We start from the raw sequence: 23367 nt of genomic DNA, 5'->3' as shown, positions 1-23367 counted from the left end.
CTCCCACTCTCTCTACCTCCCTTTCAAACACTGCCTGGGCCTGCTGACATGCTTTGGCAAGCAGCTGTCACCCCCTCCCCTCCTCACCCAGGACTAGAACCGATCTGAAAAAAGGTTTTTTAAAAAGGGGGGGGATTCTCTGCATCGCCAAAGGGGACACCTCCCCCCCCCTGCAGTTGATTCCTGACCTTGGAGAGCTTTTCAAAGCACCCGAAGGCAGGGCAAGAAGCAATGGATGGCAAATAATTAAGGAGAGAAGCAACCTAGAACTAAGCAGAAATTTCCTGACAGTTAGAATAATAGATCAGTGGAACTACCTGCCTCTGGAAGTTGTGGGTGCTTCATCACTGGAGGTTTTTAAGAAGAGACTGGACAGCCACTTGTCTGAAATGGTCTAGGGTCTCCTGCTTGAGCAGGGGGTTGGACTAGAAGACCTCCAAAGTCCCTTCCAACTCTTGCTTTGGGTGGGCTCCATGCCTAATGAAGAGAAGGCTTAGGGGTGATATGATAGCAGTCTTCTAACATTTGGGGGGGCTCTCACAAAGAAGAGGGGGGGGTCAACCTATTCTCCAAAGCCCCAGAAGGCAGAACAAGAAACAACGGATGGAAACTAATCAAGGAGAGACGCAATCTGGAATTAAGGAGAAATTTCCTGACTGCAAGAAAATCAATCAGTGGAACAGCTTGCCACCAGAAGTGGCTGCTCCAATCACTGGAGGTTTTCAAGAAGAGACCGGGCAGCCGCTTGTCTGAAATGGTCAAGGGTTGGACTAGAAGACCTCCAAGGTCCCTTCCAACTCTGCCGTTCTATTATTCTGCCAAATCGTTTCAAATCAACCGCATCCAGATTCTCCAATGCCACCCTGCAAGGGTGTGTGTGGGGGGGTCTGCCCCTCCCTGAGGAGTGCAGCAAGTGGGGTGGGGGTACAGCAAATTGAGGGGGGGGACAAAGGCTGGTTTGAGAGGTAGCGTCCGCTTAATGGATGCAAACAGCTGGCTGGTCCCGAAAGGGTGTTTATTGCAAGCTAAGTGAAAACAGATGTTGGCTGCGAGCCTTTGACAACATCTGCTTGTCTCGGGGCCAAGAATTCGGGATGGGGGGGTTGAGTGTGTGTGTGGGGGGGGAACCAGCCAGCGGCACTCTCCCAGGGCACACCCTCCCGTCACTTCTCTCTCGCTCTCCACGCCCGGCCAGAATTGGGGGTGTTCGCCGGAGACGGAAAGAAAGGGGTGCCAGAGACCGTGCCAAGCGCTTGTCAAAGGGTGAGTGATGGGAGGTTTCTTTCTGGGGTGGGTCTGGGGGCTGGAAAAGGGGGCTGAGAGGGGAAGAGAGGAACAGGCCAGGCCTGAGAGAAGGAACCGGAGTTGGGAAGGGGAGGAAAGAAGGAAAGTGGCAACGTAACGCTGCGCCAAAGGGGCTTCGCTCCATCCAGTGGGGGTCCAGGCCCCGAAGGAAAAAAAAAAAAATCTAGGGGTGCCCCTGCTCAATTCTGCTTTGTTTCTTTGCAACTGGGCACCAGAGAGAGAGAGAGCGAAGAAATTTATTTCCGGTGCTTTAATTTTGTGCCCAGTTCCTCTTAGCCATGTTGACTTCATCTTGGTTTGTTCTGCTGCCCAAACGCTCCAGCTGAGTTTTTGGGGAGAAATGGAGAACTAGCCTGCTTTCCCCAGAGGCTCTCTTAAATTTGGGGGTGCGGGGTGCATTTATAGATAGGGCACTGAGGACGAGATAGTCCTTGGGGGTGCCCGGTTGCCCCCAAGAGCCTCTAAAACCAGCCAGCAAGCTCGAACGTCTGTTCTTCCAAGCCAATGTTTATAAATCTGGAATTGATGTGCGTTCTGCGTCTGCTCTGGACCGTCTTTTCCTTCTCTCCGGCATGTTGTTTCAAAACCTAAATAATTTGATGGCTCTCTTAAAAGTTTGTTCTGTACCTGAAATGAATAATATATCCATGTCTGTCCCAGACAAAACTGAAAGACTATTTTAGTTCACTTGATCTGTTAGAACAATTAACCCGTGGAACAACCTGCCTCCAGAAGCGGTGAATGCTCCAACACTGGAAGTTTTTCAGAAGAGACCGGACAGCCATTTGTCTGAAATGGGATAGGGCAGCTCAGCTCCTGCTGGCTCAGGAATTCTGGGAGTTGAAGTCCATGAGTCATAAAAGAGCCAAGGTTGCCTACTCCTGGTCTAGGGCCTCCAGGTTGGACTAGAAGACCTCCAAGGTCCCTTCCAGCTCCATTGTGATTGATTAACTGACTTACGACCAAAACTGAACAAGCAAAGTGCTTGTTAAGTGAGTTGCACCCCACGTCGCAACCTTTTTTGCCCCGGTTGTTAAGCGAATCACCGCGGTTTTTTTTAAGTCACACAGTGGTTCCGTAAATCTGACTCCTGCATTGATCCAGCTGGAAAGGTTGCAAACAGCGATCCCGCCACTTTGGGATGCTGGGACCCTCCTCAACGCCATTGCAGGCGCCCAAATTTTGATCACGTGACCACGGGGGACGCTGCGAGGGTTGTAAGCACGAGGACCAGTCGTAAGTCACTCTTTCAGTGCTGTTGCCACTTTGAATGGCCGCTAAACGAAATGGTTATAAGTCGCGTTGCCAGCCACTTTGAGGTAGGGAGGATTTGATGGCCGGTTTAAAAAGAAAATAAACACCGGATAAACTCAGTGGCCGGCTGTGTTTTATGTATATTGTGTACGTTTTGTCTGACAAAAGGCTGTATTTAGCGTTCCTTGGAGACAGTAACTCTCTTGTGTAAATATACACCCGGCTTGATCCATCCCCGGAAGGGTCTGCCCTGGAATCGGAGGCCTCCAGATTCCTGGAGGAACTGAATTTGCTTTCAAACCGCTGATTTAAAACGAAATAAACCCCAGCGTTTGGAGCCTACGTCTGCTGCCTCTTCGTAAAGGACAAATTGGGTATATTTTATTCCTTTCTTTAACTTTTGCACGCTGTAAACAAAAAACACCCAAATCCGGAGTGAGTTTGGGATCGGATAAGACTCGCTCCGCCTGGTATATTCAACCTGCTACAGATAACGACTCGATTTACAACCATTCATTTAGTGACCGTTCAAAGGTACCACGGCACTGGGAAAAAGTGACTTTATTTTTTCATACAACGGTCGCAGCATCCTCGCGGTCACGTGATCAGAATTCGGCCGCTTGGCAACTGATTCATGTTTGCGACGGTGGCAGTGTCCCGGGATCCCCTTTTGCGACCCTGAGGTGAATTCACTTAACAACAGTGGCAAAGAAGGTCGTAAAATGGGGCAAAATTCACTTAACGTCTGTTGGGCTCAATTGCGTCCGATCGGTGTGTGTGTGTGGCTCAAACGGCAGAGCTAGCAAAGAACACAAGCTGCAAATACGTTGAATTTTTAAATATATATATATTTATTTTTAATTGCTCGTTCTTTCTCTCCCAGGTGTGAAAATGAAGGTGGTTTCCTGCGTCTTCCTGGCCTCTCTGCTGAAAGCTGCATTTACACAAGAGGACCCCAATACTTACACGGTAAATGTTCCAGATCAGAGCTCGCGGGGTCCGTATTGCTGAAACAGGAGAGAAAGGACATTTCAACAAAAGATTTGTCATCCGTAATCCCAGAATCGCATTCTTAGTGGGGATATCAAGAACAGGGTGACCCTGTGCGTGCTGGATTCAGACTCAACTTTTGTCCAGGTTTTCTGGACAAGATCAGCCTCTGTGTGTGTGTGTGTGTGTGTTAGCCTATACTACCCTGAAGGGTTGTTGTTAGGATACGGAAGGGAGGGGGAGGAGCTGCCTGTAATGTAAGCTGCCTGTAATGATGATGATGATGAGGAGGAGGAGGAGGAGGAGGAGGAGAATTAGAATTGGAATTGGAATTGGAATTGGAAGAAGAGGAGGAGGAGAGGAAGAAGAAGAGAAGGAAGAAGAAGAAGAAGAAGAAGAAGAAGAAGAAGAAAGAGAAAGAGAGAAAGAAAGAAAAAAAGAGAGAAAGAAAGAAGAAAGAAAGAAAGAAAAAGAAAGAAAGAAAGAAAGAAAGAAAGAAAGAAAGAAAAAGAAAGACTGAACTTTTGTCCAGATTTTCTGGACAAAACCAACCTGTTTGTGTGTGTGTGTCTCTCTCTCTCTTAGCCTAAACTACCCTGCAGGGTTGATGTTAGGATACGGAGGGACAGGGGAGGACCATGTAAGCTGCCTGTAATAATAATAATGATGATGATGATGATGATGATGATGATGAAAGTGGGAAAGGATCTTGGAGGTCATCTAGTCCAACCCCTGTCCCAACATTTCTGTGGCTAAGCGAGACAATTATTAAACGAGCTTTGTCTCATTTTATGACCTTTCTTGTCCCCGTTGTTAAGTCAATCACCGCTATTTTTCGGTTAGTAACCTGGTGACGAAGGCAAAGAGGAATGGGGCATTAGAAAAACCTACTTCCCATCTTTTAGGATAGAAGTGGCTGCAATCCAATCATAGATCCAGGATTTCTGACCAGTTTCTTTCAAACTTTTCCAATTTCTCCCCATCGTAGGAATGCACGGACGGCTATCAGTGGGACTCCGAAACCCAGCACTGCAAAGGTACCGCACAGCCCCCAGACCAGTGAAAAACAGTGTTCGGCCTGCGTTACGCTGCCTGCATTCTGCTGTTCAATTATTGGGTTTAAATGGTTGTGGGAACGGGACTTGCGAGTTAACAGCGGGGTGGAGGGGAAAAAAAAAACAAGGGAAAAAAGTGGGTTTTTCAAGCTCTCCAATCTGTCTGCCTCGAGAAACAACGGATGGAAACTAACCGAGGAGAGAAGCAACTTAGAACTAAGTAGAAATTTCCTGACAGTGAGGACAATTAACCAGTGGAACAGCTTGCCACCAGAAGTTGTGGATGCTCCATCACTGGAGGCTTTTAAGAAGAGACTAGACAGCCACTTGTCTAAAATGGTCTAGGGTCTCCTGCTTGAGCAGGGGGCTGGACTAGAAGGCCTCCAAGGTCCCTTCCAACTATTCTGTTATTCTGAGTTCCAAAAACAGGGCAGGCTGCCCAACTTCACCCATTCGTCATCCATAACCAGAATGTTGAACAACTGACCTGTTAAGCCAAGTTTACTACAGTTTGACAGGGTTAGTTTGTGCTTTTGCCTCAGTCCAGCTCTTTAAGTTAGTCTGAAGTTAGTTGTCCTTGACTTACAACTATCCATTTAACTACTTTTAGTTGCAACAACGCTGAAAACATTGACTTACGATCGGTCCTCGCACTTATGACTGTCACAGCATTCCCAGGGTCACGTGATCAAAATTTGGGCACTTGGGAGCTGGCAATTACTTTGCAGCATCCCGGGGTCCTGTGATCCCCATTTGCGACCTTCCCAGGCGGCATCCGACAAGCCAAGTCGATGGGGAAAGCTGGATTCGTTTAATGACGGCCCGATTCACTGAACGGCTGCAGTGATTTGCTTAACAACTGCGACAAAGCGGTCGTAAAACTGGGCAGGACTCCCTTAACTATCTCGCTTAGTAGTGGAAGTCCTGCTCCCATGTCTGGTTATAAAACGAGAGCTATCTGTAGGGCGCAAAGGCAGGGAATGAGTTCCTTGGGTCAGGGGTTTAACGGGTTGTGTGAACGGGGTAGTGGGTCAGAATTGGGGGCAAGGGGGAAGCAGCCAGCTTGGATCCTGCCCGTCTAGGTGTTTGAAATTTGTCTGAAGTTGTCAGTTTTTAGTTTCAGAGATCTTTCTGCCCGTCTAGACATTAACGAATGCGAGACCATCCACCACGCTTGTAAAGGGGAGATGAAATGCATCAACCATTATGGGGGGTACCTCTGCCTCCCGCGTTCCGCTTCGGTCATCAACGACGTCAACGCCGAACGAGCCCCTCTGGACAGCCCCCCCAGGCATAGACCTCGCCTGCCGCCCCAGCCCTCCGTCCGACCTCACACTTGTGCCCAGGGTTACGAGCCTGACCGGCATGGATCGTGCGTGGGTGAGTTAGCCGGGCCTAAATTCTACCTGCTGTCGCTATTTCTATTCTTTCATTTTTCACCCTGCTGGCAATCTCCTCCATTTTTCCCCCCTCACAATCCTGGATTCCAATCTGCCTTTTTGTGTGTCCCCCTCTAGACCTGGATGAGTGTGAATATGATTTGCACGACTGCCAGCCCAGCCAGCAGTGCATCAACACCATCGGTAGTTTTCACTGCCAGTGCCCAGAGGGCTATCGGAAGATCGGCACGGAGTGTGTCGGTAAGTGAATCGCACACAGTCGGTTCCGCTTGAAAAAAAAGGGTTGTGTCATTCACTGCTTAGTGCAGGGGTAGGCAACCTTTGCTCTTTTATGATTTGTGGACTTCAACTCCCAGAATTCCTGAGCCGGCATGGCTCAGCTTGGAAACCTCTCCCTTTCCCCTTAGCGTGGCTGGCTCAGGAATTCTGGGAGTTGAAGTCCACCAGTCGTGAAGGAGGCCATAGTTCCCCCATGCTGGCTCAGGAATTCTGGGAGTTGAAGTCCACCAGTCGTGAAGGAGGCCATAGTTCCTCTTAGCATGGCTGGCTGAGGAATTCTGGGAGTTGAAGTCCACAAGTCATAAAGCGGCCATAGTTCCCCCATGCTGGCTCAGGAATTCTGGGAGTTGAAGTCCACAAGCCATAAAAGAGCCAAGGTTGCCTACCCCTGGCTTAGTGCATTGTTGGGCACAGGGGTCGCCTGTACCCAGAGCACCCCGTTAAGCATTTTATTTATTTATTTAAGAAATTGATATCGCCGCCTACTCGCACACGGCGACTCAAGGCGGCTTGCACGGATATATAACTTCATAATTCAGAAACTCCTTCTCTTTTCCGCTACAGACATCGACGAATGCCGTTACCGCTATTGTCAACACCGTTGCGTCAATTCCCCTGGATCTTTCACTTGCCAGTGTGAATCCGGATTTCAGCTGGCCAGTAACAACCGCTCGTGTGTGGGTAAGAGAAAACTCACCCCCTGGAAGTCCCATACAGGCGTTCCTCGACTTACGACCACGACTGAGCCCAAAATTTACGTTGCTAAACGAGACAGTTGTTAAGTGAATTTTGCCCCAGGTTATGACCTTTCTTGCCTCCGTTGTTAAGTGAATCACTGCACTTGTTCAGTTAGCAACCCGGTTGTTAAGTGAATCTGGCTTCCCCCATTGATTTTGCTTGCCAGAAGGTCGCAAAAGGGGGAATCACGTGAGCCCGGGACACTGCAACCGTCAGGGGTACATGCCAGTTGCCAAGCCTCTTTTGATCATGTGATCGTGGGGACGCTGCAATGGTCGTAAGTGTGAAAAACGGTCTCAAGTCACTTTTTTCCGTGCCGTTGTAACTTTGAACGGTCACTAAACGAACTGTCGTAAGTCGAGGATTACCTGCCCGCGCTCCTTTTGTTCAAGAGACACAATTTCTGATCAAAACACACACATTCAGAGTTGGGACAGGTCCGCAGAATCTAAAATCCTGAGATCGGAGGGGCCCTGGCGCTTTCTCTTGAATAGACTACTGCAGTACGTTCTACCGGGGGCTGCCCTTGAAGAGTATCCAAAAGCTTCAACCGATGCAAAAAACCAGCAAGAGTTGGGACACATTCAGGCATTTATGGCCCACTTGCACGTGTTACACCTCAACTCTGCCAGCTCCATGACTTGCCAATTTTGCTTCCGGGTCCATGTGTTGGGCTGGGGAATTCTGGGAGTTGAAGTCTTTAACATTGCCAAGTTTGGAAAACACGGCATTAATCCGTTATTTAGTGCTTTGAAGGACCCAGGGCAGGGATAGGCAACCTTGGCTCTTTTAGGACTGGTGGACTTCAACTCCCAGAATTCCTGAGCCAGCCATGCTGAGGGGAAAGGGAGAGGTTTCCAAGCTGAACCATGCTGGCTCAGGAATTCTGGGAGTTGAAGTCCACCAGTCATAAAAGAGCCAAGGTTGCCGACCCCTGACCCAGGGTGTGTTTTAAAGAGAGGGGGATGGCCCTCCAAGCCAGACCCTCCCAACTTTAAGCCTTTTAGCAGCCTACAAACACTTAGGGTCAAGTATTATGGGATGTAAAGTCTGACTTTTGTGCAACCTCCCTCCCCCCTCCCAGATGTGAACGAGTGCGAGATGGGGGCCCCCTGCAAACAACGCTGCTTCAACACCTACGGCACTTTTATCTGCCGTTGCAACCAAGGATACGAACTGGACCACGATGGCTTTACCTGCAAAGGTAGGCGGGGCTTAGCCCCACCCCTTTATCCTTCCCACACCTTGTGGCAAGCTCCTCCCACTGCCTCTTTGCTGGAATTCTGGGAGTTGAAGTCCACAAGTCATAAAAGAGCCCAGGTTTCCCACCCCTGCCCTAGACTTAACAACCATTTGTTTAAAGTCACACCGGCACTCAAAAGAGGCTTAAAACCCATTCCTCGCCCTTACGACGGCCGCAGCATCCCCATAGCCACGCAATCCAAATTCGGCCGTGTATTTACGACGGTGGCCACGTCCCCGGGGGTCACCTGTTCTCCATTTGCAGCCTTCCTAGCTGGCTTCCGACAAGCCAAGTCAGCGGGAGGAGCTGGCTTCGCTTAACGACCGTGGCAAAAGCCCTAAAAAATTGGGTGTGAACTCACCGAACAAGCGCCTCGCTTAGCGACCGAAATTGCGGTCGAAAGTCGAGGCCGACCTATAACAGCCCTCCTTTCTTTCTCTCCTGCTCAGACGTGGACGAATGCGGCTATTCGAATTACTTGTGTCAACACCAATGTGTGAACAAACCCGGTCACTTCTCCTGCGTTTGTCCTCAAGGTTACAACCTCGTGAACACCCGGCTTTGCCAAGGTAGCCGTCGGGATTTGGGGTGGGTGGGTGGGGGAAAATAAGACCCCAGGTACCAGCCCCCATTTGCTGCCAGCCCCCATCAGCTTAAGTCCTTGGGAGATTTTTCAGCCAGGACTGACTGAACTTTGCAAAAATTAATTTGAAGGGGATTCTTCTGCGTGGGTCGGGGGGAGGGAAGGATCTGGCTGGGGGGGGCTGTTGGCAATTTGGGGTGCCGAAGTGAGAAAAGGAGAAAAGGGAATTTTTGATAGGGGGTGGGTGGAGATGTCCTGTTTGAGCCCCGATTCAGCCAGTGGAACTCCTTGCCTCCAGAAATCGTGGGCGCTTCATCAGTGGAGGTTTTTTTAAGAAGAGACTGGACAGTCACTTGTCTGAGATGGTATAGGGTCTCCTGCTTGAGCAGGGGGCTGGACTAGAAGACCTCACAGGTCCCTTCCAGCTCTTTTCTATTCTAAAGTTGCGTGACCTGGTTGGGGTCTCAGATTAAAAAATGCTTTCTCCCTTCCCTGAATATCTGTCTCCCTCCCTCCCTCCCGTCCTTCGTCTGTCTGTCTGTCTTCTCTGGCACCCACAGACATTAACGAATGTGAGTCAGGCAGCCATCAGTGCACGGAGTCCCAGAACTGTGTGAACTTTCACGGCGGGTATCGGTGCGTGGAGAAGAAACTCTGTCAAGAACCCTACATCCACGTCTCTGAAAAGTGAGCGGGGTCAAGTCTGGGGGGCTGAGTGGGCGAGGGGAGGGGAAAGGAGAAGCAGAGGAATTGTAAACAGACCTGGTTGTGCTTGACCACCCAGAGTCAGTCCCGTGGGGCAGTTTGCAAATGCCGTTCAGTGATTAACTAACCTGCAGGATTTCTGGCCCTGCAGAAGCTAGCAAGTAGCACCTAGATAGCAGAACAAGAAATAAAGGCCATGCAAGCCTCCACATATAGTGGCAGTCTACCTTTGAGCATCAGTGCGTTTAACAAAGAAAGAGTGGCGTTCTACCTGGTCGGCATCCTCAAACATTGCCCTAAGTGGTGTGAACCCAAGTCCATGGGGGTTGGAAGGAAGGAAGGAAGGAAGGAAGGAAGGAAGGAAGGAAGGAAGGAAGGAAGGAAGGAAGGAAGGAAGGAAGGAAGGAAGGAAGGAAGGAAGGAGACAGAAGGGGAGGGAGGGAAGGAAGGAAGGAGAAGGAAACATACAGAGAGAAGAAAGAAACCAAGCTGGCTGGGGAATTCTGGGAGTTGAAGTCCACCCATCTTAAACCAAGATGGCTGGGGGATTCTGGGAGTTGAAGTCCACCCATCTTAAACCAAGCTGGCTGGGGAATTCTGGGAGTTGAAGTTCATTCATGGTTGAGAAACCCTGGTTTAACAACCCGCTGAGAGAAATCGATACTCACAACAGAGCTGGATCACAACCTACCTCTTTCAACCAGTTTATTCCTGTTGCAGCCGCTGTCTTTGCCCGACCACAAACCCCCTTTGTCGCGATAAACCATCCTCCGTTATCTACCGGTATATGAGCATCTTGGCTGATCGGCCAGTGCCCTCGGACATTTTCCAGATTCAGGCTACCACCTTCTACCCAGGAGCTTACAACACCTTCCAGATCCGCTCAGGCAACGAGGATGGAGAATTTTACATCCGGGTAAGTCCGTATCCTAGCAACAGCCAATCACAGTCTTTTTTTTTTTTTGCCAACAAGTTTACTCTGGTACCTGGCTTCCTAACACTGATACTTTAGGGCAGGGGTCTCCAAACATGGCAGCTTTAAGACTTGTGGACATCAACTCCCAGCTGGCTGGGGAATTCTGGGAGTTGAAGTCCACAAGTCTTAAGTTTGGAGATTCTTGCTTTAGGATTATTAATATATTTATTAATATATTATTAATATATTATTAATATATATTTTATTGAAGTGGTCAATTGCACCGTTTTTGATCCCTCTGGATGGAAAAGTCAGCTCTTAATTAAATGGTGATCATCCCAAAGTTGCTGGAAGGTTTTGCATCCTGTTTAGGGAAAAAAATGTCTGCGTTACAGGTTGTCCTTGACTTACAACCATAATTGGAACTAGAATATCCGTTGTTAAATAAGGCCGTTGTTCAGTAAATCATGCCTGACTTTATGACCTCTTTCGCCCCGGTTGTTAATCAAATCACTGTAATCAGTTGGTTTCAATTGTAATTTGTACACAGTCAATGTAATCAATCAATTGCCGCGGTCGTTAAGCAAATCACAACGAATCAGTTGTCCCCCTGTCCCCTGTGGGCATATGACTGCTCATTGCTCAACAACTCAGCCAGCTGTTTGCCGCGTCCCACAGTCACATCACTGCATTTTGCGACAGTTTTGCAGAAAACTGACACTTCTGGTTTCTGGCAAAAGCCACACCTACTGTATAACAAACAACAGGTTCGCATTTACAACTGCTGTGTTTGCTTAAAGAGCTAAATAAGAACTTTGAAAACAGGATCTACGATGAGGTAATTAAGATGATCCATTAGAAAAGAAGCTTTAAATTGATGTGGTGGTTAAATACTAGAAAAAAAATCTTTATATTCAATTGTTTTCTATCAAAATACTAAGAAATGGACTAATTCAAGGTTGGTGAAAGAGGATATTATTGAAAGAAGAGAAAATCAAAAAGTTAACTATGTGGATTATGGAACTACAGAAATTGTTATTGATTTTAAATGTAAACCCAGACAACACGCTGTTTACCAAATATTAAGGTGACTATGTTAAAAAAAAATCAATAAAATATATTTTTAAAACAACAAACAAACAACAGGTTTGCACATACGACTGTTGTGTTTGCTTAAAGAGCTCTGCAAAAAAAACAGCGTAAAATCAGGTCAGTCGTATTGCCAACTCATTTGACGGCTTGTGATTTATGCTCCATTATACGGTCGTAACTCGAGGACTACCTACAATAAAGACTAGCGAGTTGAACCCATGTCCCAGGCTGGGGGTGAGCTTCTGTTTGTTGGAGGTGTTGAAACTTTAAATCCTTCTTCTGAACTCACGGCCAGCTTCTCACATCTGTTTCCTCTGCAGCAAATCAGCAACATCAGTGCCATGTTGGTGCTGTCTCGGGCGGTGTTGGGTCCCCGTGAGTTTGTGCTGGATTTAGAGATGGTCACCATCAATAATCTGATGAGCTACCAAGCCAGCTCGGTGCTCCGCCTCACCGTCTTCGTGGGGGCTCATCCGTTCTAGTGGGGGCAGATCTCCTCCCCTTACCTGGCGTGGCAAGGAAGGGGGTAAGTTGGCTTTGGGATAGGGTGGAAAGTGGGTAGGGGGTCTCCAGTGGAGGGGAGGGCATAGCACTGGGGTTAGAATCTGTGCTTTGCATGCAGAAGGTCTCAATTTCAATAATTTGGGGTCAAATTATTCTCCAAAGCACCAAAGAAACAATGGATGGAAACTAATTTAAAGAGAGAAGCAACCTGGAATTAAGGAGAGAGTTCCTAGCAGTGAAGACAATTAACCAGTGGAACGGCTTGCCACCAGAAGTCGTGGGTGCTCCATCACTGGGGTTTTTTAAGATGAGATTACACAGTTACATGTCTGAAACGGTATAGGGTCTACTGCTTGAGCAGGGGGCTGGACTAGAAGACCTCCAAGGTCCCTTCCAGCTCTATTTTGATTGACGGCTTGATTGACACTTTTCACCCTTAATGAATGCTGCAACAACATCCCTATGGTCATGAGATCAAAGTTCTGACACTTGGCAGCTGACTCATACTTACGACGGACGCAGTGTCCTGGGGTCACGTGATCCCCTTTCGCGACCTTCTGACAAGCAAAGCCAGTTTACTTAACAACCACGTTGCTAACTTAACAATTGCAGTGATTCGCTTAGCAACTGTGGCAAGAAAGGTCATAAAATGGGGCAAAACTCCCAGTTGTCTCGCTTAGCAACAGAAATTTTACCTTCAGTTTTGGTCGTAAGTCAATCAATCAGAATGGAGGTGGAAGGGACCTCGGAGGTCTTCTAGTCCAACCCCCTGTTCAAGCAGGAGACTCTAGACCAGGGGTAGGCAATCTTGGCTCTTTTATGACTGGTGGGCTTCAACTCCCAGAATTCCTGAGCCAGCATGGCTCAGCTTGGAAACCTCTCTCTTTCCCCTCAGCATGGCTGGCTCAGGAATTCTGGGAGTTGAAGTGCCTTTTTCCTGTCTCTCTTGCAGAAACGTCTGTCCAAGGTGGAGGAACGACCCAACAACGAAAGGACACAACTGCTGCTGCTGCTGAAAAAAAAAATATGGAAGTTTGACGGTCCCACGGTCTTCCCCACCCACTGTCTACCAGAATCACCAATTGCCAGAACTGGACGAGTCCCTCAGAACCAGACCCTTAGCTTAAAAGATGTTTGTGGCCATCCTGGACCCAATCCACCCTTCCTGAGCATCGCTTCTTGATCCGTAACGCCGGCCAATAACGCCACCTTGTCTGCATAAGGATAGAAGGACCCATCCCTGCACTTGGCATGGAGAGAGGACATTTGAACCTTTTAGTAGAAGTTCCATTTTTTATTTCTCTGGTTCCAAGAGAAAATGAGAGAGAGAGAAGAGAAGAAAAAAAAAAGACCAACAAGATTTAGTAGGTTTGTTTTTTGGGGGGGGGGGGGGGAAGGAAAGACCGAGGAAGCCGTTCGTGATGTCTGGTTTGGGAAGGGTTTGAGATGGGAACGGGGTGAGTGACCGCAGGTCTTGTAAATGCTCCCTTTGGAAAAATGGCTTAGGTCTTGGGTCAGCTGTGGAAAGACTGGCTTTACTCAAAGAGCAGTTGTTGAACTGGTTGACTTTTGCAGAGGTTTTGAGTAAAGTTATCTCTGTTCTAGGGGAGGGCAGAGCAGAAGAGCACGCAGGTGGACCTAGCCGGTCGATCTTGCTTGGCTTGGCAGCTAAGTAGGATGAGATGATGCCACTCGCATGGGAGATGATCAGAAAGAATTGAAGTCCCCAAGTCTTAAAAGTTGCCAAGGTTGGAGACTCCTACCTTAGACCATGGAATCTCAACCTTGGTAGCTTTAAGACAGGTGGGCTTCAACTCCCAGAATTCCCCAGCCAGTATGCTTTAAGAGGAGTGGGCTTCAACTCCCAGAATCCCCCAGCCAGCATGCTTTAAGGGGGGGTGGACTTCAACTCCCAGAATCCCCCAGCCAGCATGCTTTAAGGGGGATGGGCTTCAACTCCCAGAATTCCCCAGCCAGCATGCTTTAAGGGGGGTGGACTTCAACTCCCAGAATCCCCCAGCCAGCATGCTTTAAGATGGGTGGGCTTCAACTCCCAGAATCCCCCAGCCAGCATGCTTTAAGGAGGGTGAGCTTCAACTCCCAGAATTCCCCAGCCAGCATGCTTTAAGAAAGATGGATTTCAACACCATGATGGGTGGGAGTTGAAGTCCACCCCTCTTAAAGCATGCTGGCTGGGGAATTCTGGGAATTCCATTTTCAAGTGGCCAAGAGTGAGAAACCCTACAGGTAGTCTTTGTCTTACAACCGTTCATTTAGTGACCGTTCGAAGTTACAACAGCCTTGAAGAAATCGACGTACAACCGATCCTCGGACTTAGGTCCACCACTGCATCCCCATCGTCCTGTGATCAAAATACGGCTGCTTAGCAATTGGCGTGGAGGCAGCCTCCCAGGGTCACATGATTGTAGTTGTAAGTTGTATACCTAACCTGCATTCGGAGGGTCTTCAAACTTGGCCACTTTAAGACTTGTGGACTTCAACTCCCAGAATTCCTCAGCCAGTCCACAAGTCTTAAAGTTGCCGAGTCTGAAGACCCCTGCTTTGGAGTCACTTTTAAGAGGTAACTGAAAATAGCCTCTGAGCCTAATTGGAATTTTTCTCCCAAGGTCTGGAAAGTCCTGGGTGGAATTAAGAGCATCGCGACTAAAAACAGGCACTAATTTCGACTCGGAGATTAAAAACTAATATTTGCCTTTCGAATATTACGAATTCTTCCAGTGGCCCTGGGGCTAAGGATGGCGAGCTGTTTGTTTTTCTCTCTGACTGCCCTAACATTTTTGCTCTTCTTCCCACCTATAATATTTGAAAGCCTCAAACAAACAAACGACTCTTCTTGAAGTCTGAATATATATATAAAAAAAGTACCTAGTTTCTTTTTTTAAAAAAAAACAAAATATAATCCAGCCCCTTTCTATGTTGTTTTGAAGCTCCAGTTCCAATCAAGGAAGGTTAGTTTAAAAAAACAAGGTGGAATGCTGAAGCTTTATTAAATAAACCATTGTTGGTTGGTTTCACTCATGATGGCTTGGGACACTGTAGGAAATTGGAAAAGGGCCCCGGCTGCATTAGATCAGGAGTTCTGTTTTCCTGCATTTGTCAACTATAGGTAGTCCTTGACTTACGACCAACATTTGTAATTGGGAGAAGAGGAGGAAGGAGGAAGGAGATATTGTGGGAAGGGAAAGAGACATTAAAAGGAAGGAAGGAAGGAAGGAAGGAGGGAGGGAGGGAAGGAAGGAAGGAAGGAAGGAAGGAAGGAAGGAAGGANGACCATGGAATCTCAACCTTGGTAGCTTTAAGACAGGTGGGCTTCAACTCCCAGAATTCCCCAGCCAGTATGCTTTAAGAGGAGTGGGCTTCAACTCCCAGAATCCCCCAGCCAGCATGCTTTAAGGGGGGGTGGACTTCAACTCCCAGAATCCCCCAGCCAGCATGCTTTAAGGGGGATGGGCTTCAACTCCCAGAATCCCCCAGCCAGCATGCTTTAAGGGGGGTGGACTTCAACTCCCAGAATCCCCCAGCCAGCATGCTTTAAGATGGGTGGGCTTCAACTCCCAGAATCCCCCAGCCAGCATGCTTTAAGGAGGGTGAGCTTCAACTCCCAGAATTCCCCAGCCAGCATGCTTTAAGAAAGATGGATTTCAACACCATGATGGGTGGGAGTTGAAGTCCACCCCTCTTAAAGCATGCTGGCTGGGGGATTCTGGGAATTCCATTTTCAAGTGGCCAAGAGTGAGAAACCCTACAGGTAGTCTTTGTCTTACAACCGTTCATTTAGTGACCGTTCGAAGTTACAACAGCCTTGAAGAAACTGACGTACAACCGATCCTCGGACTTAGGTCCACCACTGCATCCCCATCGTCCTGTGATCAAAATACGTCTGCTTAGCAATTGGCGTGGAGGCAGCATCCCAGGGTCACAGGATTGTAGTTGTAAGTTGTATACCTAACCTGCATTCGGAGGGTCTTCAAACTTGGCCACTTTAAGACTTGTGGACTTCAACTCCCAGAATTCCTCAGCCAGTCCACAAGTCTTAAAGTTGCCGAGTCTGAAGACCCCTGCTTTGGAGTCACTTTTAAGAGGTAACTGAAAATAGCCTCTGAGCCTAATTGGAATTTTTCTCCCAAGGTCTGGAAAGTCCTGGGTGGAATTAAGAGCATTGTGACTAAAAACAGCCACTAATTTCGACTCGGAGATTAAAAACTAATATTTGCCTTTCGAATATTACGAATTCTTCCAGTGGCCCTGGGGCTAAGGATGGCGAGCTGTTTGTTTTTCTCTCTGACTGCCCTAACATTTTTGCTCTTCTTCCCACCTATAATATTTGAAAGCCTCAAACAAACAAACGACTCTTCTTGAAGTCTGAATATATATATAAAAAAAGTAGTTTCTTTTTTAAAAAAAAAACAAAATATAATCCAGCCCCTTTCTATGTTGTTTTGAAGCTCCAGTTCCAATCAAGGAAGGTTAGTTTTAAAAAAAAAAAGGTGGAATGCTGAAATATGGTTCGGGGAAATTAAGCTTTATTAAATAAACCATTGTTGGCTGGTTTCACTCATGATGGCTTGGGACACTGTAGGAAATTGGAAAAGGGCCCCGGCTGCATTAGACCAGAGTTCTCTTTTCCTGCATTTGTCAACTATAGGTAGTCCTTGACTTACGACCAACATTTGTAATTGGGAGAGAAGGAGGAAGGAGGAAGTAGGAAGTAGATATTGTGGAAAGGGAAAGAGACATTTAAGAGGAAGGAAGGAAGGAAGGAAGGAAGACATTGAGGGGAGGAAGGAAGAAAAGGAAGGCAGTTGGAAGAAAAATGAGAACGCTTGTTTTTAAAAACTACTAGAAATTTTATTGGAATATTAAGACAGTTTTCTTAGGACTTTATTAGCATGTATATTTATTAGATTGCTTTCAATCAAACAGGACACAGCCAGGCAGGATTGGGCACTGAAGGGAACATACATCTGTCCAAACTCTTTTCTGGGGAAGGTGTGTGTGTGTGTGTGTGTGTGTTTGTTTGAGTGTAGGCAGAGATGAAAACCCCCTCCCCTTCCAGGTTGTGCAAGGAAGTGTGAGTTGGGAAAAAAACTTGCCTGTGAGATTTGAGGCACGCTCCTTTCCTGGTGTTTTACAAGAGGTGACCAATTGTGGGAATTTTTCTCTTAATCGACAGCACAGTAAATGTCATTATTTTATTTCTCTTTCTCTGATTTTCTCTCTCTCTCTCCCTCCCTCTCTCTCTCTCTCTCACACACACACACACACAGAGCCAGTGCACACTTCTCACAGCCTTTTGATGTTCAAGGCAGCGGTCCGGGTGTGCAGTACAGCTGAGCCAATGTTTTGCTAAGAGAAGGACCCAGATTTCTGGAAAAAAAAAAAAAAAAAGAGGCAGGCATTATTTTTAAAAGGCAAATTCTACGGCTCATTCATTCCTTCCTTAACCCATCCAATTTACTGGGCACCACTCTCTAACAATCCCCATCAGCTTACAGGGAATCCTTGAGTTATGACCACCACGGAGTTTATCCATCACGGCCGCAAATCGTGACGGTTGCAAAACGGGTCAGTCTCACACACACACACGACCCAGTTTTATGACTTCGGCTGTTAAGCAAACGCGGCAGTCGTTAAGCAAGCCACGGGCGTGGTTTCGTGGAAAACCTGAAGTCACGTGATCAAAATTTAAGACCCTTGGCAACTGGCATGTACTTATGACGGCTGCAGCATCGCGGCATCGCACGATTACAGGATGGCCACCTTCCCAGCCAGCTAAGTCAAGGGTGGGGAGGGGGGAAACTGGATTCTCTTAACGACCAGGAGTTTCACTTAACAACCGGGGCAAAAATTTAAAAAGATTGTAAAATTGGGCACTTATCTGCCTGGCTTAGCAATGAAAATCCTGGTTCCCATTGTAGGCGTAACTCGAGGATTACCCAATATTCGGGGGGGGGGGGAGGCTGAGGGAGCTTGTGCAAAGGGGGGGGAAGAGAGAAAAGACCCCCCTCCCTGCCCCCAGCTCTAATCCTCACCTCTGCAATTGGCCGCATTTGATGGTGCTCAAAAGTTGCTCTTGATTTTCTGCATCCGGACACGCAGCGTAAGCCTTCATCAGGCTGAGAAAGAAGAGGAAAAGCAGGGAAAGTTATCAGCCCCCAATTTTGACATGCCAAGGAGAAGCCCCTCATGTTTCATCATACATGTGAATCTTAACCCTTCACCGCATAGGACGGTGCTTTAAACTAGGGTACAGCGTGGTCTGTTCTGCCTGCAACCAGCCTGTAAGCCAGCTTTTCTCAACCTGGCCAGCTTGAAGATGCTGTACGGCAGGGGTCTTCAAACCTGGCCCTTTGATGACTTGTGGACTTCAACTCCCAGAATTCCTCAGCCAGGCACGTGTGCCTGGCTGAGGAATTCTGGGAGTTGAAGTCCACATGTCATCAAAGGGCCACGTTTGAAGACCCCTGCTGTACAGGGATCTCAACGCCCAGAACAAATCAATAAAGGAATAATACAGAATAGTATTGTCTCTACACTCTTAGTATTGGTGTAAGCTACATCTCTAGAAATAACAATCTTTTGTGTTGTTGTTTTTTTGTTGGTGGAACAGTAAGATATAGAGCAGAGCTAAAATTCTAAGGTAGACGTTAGTGAAAATAACACAACGTTGACATCCACACTTCATTTTTTCAGTGTTAAAGTGTTATTTAGTTAGCCATGGTTAAACAGTATTGAGGGGTGGGGATTAGTCACCTTGAATTGACTAGTTGAAGAATTCTGGGAGTTGAAGTCCACCCCTCTTAAAACATGCTGGCTGAGGAATTCTGGGAGTTGAAGTCCACCCATCTTAATGCAAGATGGCCTGGGAATTCTGGGAGTTGAAGTCCACCTATCTTAACCCATGCTAGCTGGGGAATTCTGGGAGTTGAAGTCCACCCATCTTAATGCAAGATGGCCTGGGGATTCTGGGAGTTGAAGTCCACCCATTTTAAAGTTACTAAATTTGAGAAACTCTTATCATCAGAGATTGATCTTTACCCCCACTCAACTTTTAACCACGGAGAGCTTAAGAACAAAATCTGAGGAAAAAAATCAGCTTTATGAGGCGACTGTGAACTACTGAGAACTTTTCTCTGTTCCCTGCCCTGCAGTGCAGGAAACTGCTAATGTTGGCTTAATTCACACATGACGCGAATGCCAGGCTAACAAAATTAATTCCACCACCCCCCCACAACCTTCTTCCTGATCGTCATACCTGGCAGGCGTTTTGTATTTTTCCAAAATGGCAGCCGCCTTCTCTCCACTGAGGCCGCTGACCTGCATCAGTTGCCTTGCAAAGACTTCGTACACCGTCTGTGCCTGGGAAAGGGAAGCAGGAATGGGGTTCAAAAAAAAAAAAAAAGCAGGTTTGGCGGTTGTGTGAATGCAGCTCAGGACCTGGTTCAGCAAGACTGATTTTCTTCCCTGTATTTTGGTGAAATATCTGGACTAAATTCGTGTGGCGGTGAAGGCACCAGGTTAGAGACTTGGAGACCCGAATTCAAATCCTGCCTTGGGCCCAAAAGCCAGCCGTGCTCTCTCCAGCCCTGGGAAGGAGGCAATGACAAACCAGCCACAACCAACCACGACCACAACTGAGCCGAAAATTTCCATGACTAAGCAACACGGTGAAGTGAGTTTTGCCCCCTTTTACGACCATTCTTGTCGCAGCTGTTAAGTGAATCACGTAATTGTTAAGTTTGTAACACGGCTGTTGTGTGAATCGGGCTTCTTCACTCAGTTTGCTTGTCAGAAGGTTCTCCTGTTCTGCTTCAGCAGGGGGTTGGACTAGAAGACCTCCAAGGTCCCCTTCCAGCTCTATTCTATTCTAAAGGTCGCAAAAGGGGATCTTAGGGCCCGTCATAAACGTGAGCCAGTTTCCAAGCGTTCCCAATTTTGATCGCACCGTTGTAAGAGTGAAAAACGGTCATAAGTCACTTTTTCCATTTGTAACTTCGACCAGTCACTAAACGAATCGTCGTAAGTCGAGGACGGCCTGTGTTTTTCTGTTCAGTCTGGGATCTTCCACACAGAAAAAAACGTGTTCCCCTCTTGAGGTCCTTCCCATTGTCTATTTTTTCACCCCCAAAAATGCAATTCCCGCTGGATTCCTCACCTTGTTCTTTACAGCCCCTTCGTTAAATTCAGCAAATGTCAGAAGCCTGCAGGTGCTCTCCCTGGGCTGCAGGGGGCGCTCGTCCTCCAGTTCCTGTTTGGTACAGCTCAAAAGCATTTTGTCCTACAGGGGGGGAAACCGAGGAAAATAATCCTTAGAAAGCAGTAACTCTTCTTTTCCCCCCCCCCCCACTATTGGTCTATGTCTTTACAATTAATCCTCCACTTACGACCAACCCTTGACTTATGACTTTCCCCCCCAAAGTAGAAATCTTAACGCCAAGCTTAAAAAAAAAAAAAAAAGTAAGAGACTAGTCCTCATGAGGGCCAAGGAGTCCATATCACTCCAAACTTACCTCGTACAGCCTGGTCAAGTGACGGGTCATGACGGTCAGATAAGCGGCAGATTCCCGAATGTCACGGGTACGTTTGACGAAGAAGCCATCTACCACCTGAGGAAGATGAAGATGGTGATGAAGGATGATCACGGCCATCCCAACACCCCTTCGGAGATTACAATGAATGCAGCTGAAAGGAACAAGTTAAAAGATGTGGCAAAATCTGGGGCCAGATAGAAAGCAGGTTTACGGTCAGAAGAACCGAATAACAGATTTGGAAAGGGACCTTGGAGGTCATCTACTCCAACCCCCTGCTTGGGCAGGAAACCCTTTACCATTTCAGACAAAGGGTTGTCCAAACTCATCTTAAAAACATTCTCCAGTGTTGGAGCACCCACAACTTCTGGTGGCAAGCTGTTCCACTGGTTAATTGTCCTCACTGTTAGGAAATTCCTCCTTAATTCCAGGTTGCTTCTCTCCTTGATTAGTTTCCATTTGTTGCTTCTTGTCCTGCCTTCTTGTGCTTTGGAGAATAGCTTGACACCCCCCTCTTCTTTGGAGCAGCCCCTCAAATATTGGAAGACTGCTATCATGTCGCCCCTAGTCTTTCTTTTCTCTAGACTGGCCATACCCAATTCCTGCAACCGTTCTTCAGAGGTTTTAGCTTCCAGTCCCCTCATCATCTTTGTTGCTTTTGGAATCTGAGACACAAGTTTTCCCCTTTGCAGGTAAACCCAAAGGTGATTTTTTACGAGGCAACTGGACTTTCTTGTTTTTCTTTGAAGACGTTTCGCTTCTCCTCCCAGAAGCTTCTTCCGTTCTGACTGGATGGTGGGGAGTGGAAGGATTTATACTCCTTGCAGACAGCTGGTCATTTGCATTGTTTTTAGAGAGTCGTTGAGGCCACTTGGAGGTTTATCTGTGTCTTCAGGGTCATCTGAGTAGTGCAAAAATGGGTGTGGAACACAGTCCTTTCAACAGTTCCAAGAAAGCTCCACACCCACTAGTACCACTCAGGTAAACCCTGAGGACACAGGTAAACCTCCAAGTGGCCTCAACGACCCTCTAAAACAGGGGTCTTCAAACTTGGCCTTTTTATGATTTGTGGACTTCAACTCCCAGAATTCCTCAGCCAGGCACACTGGCTGAGGAATTCTGGGAGTTGAAGTCCGCAAGTCATGAAGGGGCCATAGTTCCCCCATGCTGGCTGAGGAATTCTGGGAGTTGAAGTCCACAAGTCATGAAGGGGCCATAGTTCCATGCTGGCTGAGGAATTCTGGAAGTTGAGGTAAACCCTGAGGACACGGGTAAACCTCCAAGTGGCCTCAACGACCCTCTAAAACAGGGGTCTTCAAAATTGGTCCTTTTATGACTTGTGGACTTCAACTCCCAGAATTCCTCAACCAGTGTGCCTGGCTGAGGAATTCTGGGAGTTGAAGTCCACAAGTCATAAAAGGGCCAAGTTTGAAGACCCCCTGCTCTAAAAGAAGGCAAATGACCAGCTGTCTGCAAGGAATATAAATCCTTCCACTCCCCACCATCCAGTCAGAGCTGAAGAAGCTTCTTGGGACGGGAAACGAAACATCTTCAAAGAAAAACAAGAAAGTCCAGTTGCCTCGTGAAAAAGCCCCTTTGGGACAACCAGGACCTGGAGGACGGAGAACCTCCGTAGATATTTGCAGGCGAACCTCACCTGAGTATTAACAATCGCTTGTTGCAGCGTCTTTTCGGGGAGACTGAGATGTTGCACGGAATTCGCATCTTCTACCAAGTAGACGGGGTGGGAAAGGCCACACTGTCGTAGGCGGAACTGGATTCGAGGCATGACAGAGGACGGGGTGGTGTGGATAGATGGTTAGGAACCAGAAATTAAATCATGAATGAAAGATGAACATTACAACCTCAGTCAGGACTGGAAGATTCTGTACGTCCAATTTATAATTCCTTCCCAACTTGGTCAGGTCCTGAATTAAGAGGACGCTACCTTTTGTTCCCGAAAGCGACCGTCGATGATGCTTCCACACAAATCCGGCATCCGTTTCCGTTCCACCACGTAGTCTAACACCAGCTCACGAACCGTGGTTGGCGGCAACTGCTCTGAAAAGGGAGATTAGAAGGGAGAATTTAAGGATTTAACTACAGGGAAGCCGAGATTGCCATTCTCCATTTAGGAACAAGGGTTTAGGTCAGGGTTAGGCAACTTTGGCTCTTTTGTGACTCGTGGACTTCAACTCCCAGAATTCCTGAGCCAGCATGGGGAACTATGGACCCCTCATGACTCGTGGACTTCAACTCCCAGAATTCCTGAGCCAGCATGGGGGAACTATGGCCCCCTCATGACTCACGGACTTCAACTCCCAGAATTCCTGAGCCAGCATGGCTCAGCATGGCAACCTCTCCCTTTCCCCTCAGCATGGCTGGCTCAGGAATTCTGGGAGTTGAAGTCCACCAGTCATAAAAGAGCCAAGGTTGCCTACCCCTGGTTTACATTCTCACCCACCTGCCACCTGGGTCCTCCTCTCTCTGGCCACCCAGAGGAAGTCCCCCACGTGAAGCTTCCGGATGCTAAACGGGACGTTGTGACGTTGAAGTTCGCGCACCAGCTCCTGTTTACAGGACGCAGGTCCGCTGCAAGCGAGAGGGGAAAAGTGCTTTTCAAAATCTATTTCCAAGGGGAAATTACTTTTCTTCCCCCCCCTCCAGAAAAGTGGGGTCTTAGGTGCTCTTTGAGGTTGGATGTTTTCTTGCAGACGTTTCATGACCCAACTAGGTAACATCATCAGTCCTAGA

General features: G+C 47.7%; 2 protein-coding genes across 2 annotated transcripts in view; one reads left to right on the top strand and one right to left on the bottom strand.

The window, feature by feature from the left end:
- Positions 1–1154: 1154 nt before the first annotated feature.
- On the top strand, positions 1155–13359 carry EFEMP2 (EGF containing fibulin extracellular matrix protein 2). Its single transcript, XM_015826471.1, has 12 exons — positions 1155–1263; positions 3443–3528; positions 4538–4586; positions 5748–5984; positions 6122–6244; positions 6848–6964; positions 8106–8225; positions 8714–8833; positions 9408–9534; positions 10273–10468; positions 11881–12086; positions 13017–13359. Exons 2-11 carry the CDS (start codon positions 3451–3453, stop codon positions 12040–12042), a joined length of 1329 nt encoding a protein of 442 aa, XP_015681957.1. The 5' UTR covers positions 1155–1263; positions 3443–3450; the 3' UTR covers positions 12043–12086; positions 13017–13359.
- Positions 13360–17345: 3986 nt separating this feature from the next.
- Positions 17346–23367, bottom strand: part of MUS81 (MUS81 structure-specific endonuclease subunit) — a 15712-nt gene continuing 9690 nt past the window's right edge. Inside the window, exons 11-18 of the mRNA XM_029286224.1 lie at positions 23085–23205; positions 22562–22669; positions 22271–22387; positions 20596–20691; positions 20241–20363; positions 19341–19444; positions 18118–18201; positions 17346–17452 (exon numbers count right to left, since the gene is read on the bottom strand). Coding sequence (XP_029142057.1) covers positions 17386–17452; positions 18118–18201; positions 19341–19444; positions 20241–20363; positions 20596–20691; positions 22271–22387; positions 22562–22669; positions 23085–23205 — 820 coding nt within the window. The 3' untranslated portion in view covers positions 17346–17385. The remainder of the gene's footprint in view (positions 17453–18117; positions 18202–19340; positions 19445–20240; positions 20364–20595; positions 20692–22270; positions 22388–22561; positions 22670–23084; positions 23206–23367) is intronic.

The sequence above is a fragment of the Protobothrops mucrosquamatus genome, unplaced genomic scaffold (genome assembly GCF_001527695.2).
Source record: "Protobothrops mucrosquamatus isolate PMUCROS unplaced genomic scaffold, P.Mucros_1.0 scaffold3146, whole genome shotgun sequence".
In the NCBI taxonomy this organism is placed as follows: Eukaryota; Metazoa; Chordata; class Lepidosauria; order Squamata; family Viperidae; genus Protobothrops; species Protobothrops mucrosquamatus.
The sequence above is the reverse complement of the archived record's forward strand: the minus strand, read 5'-3'. Positions and strand labels throughout refer to the sequence as shown.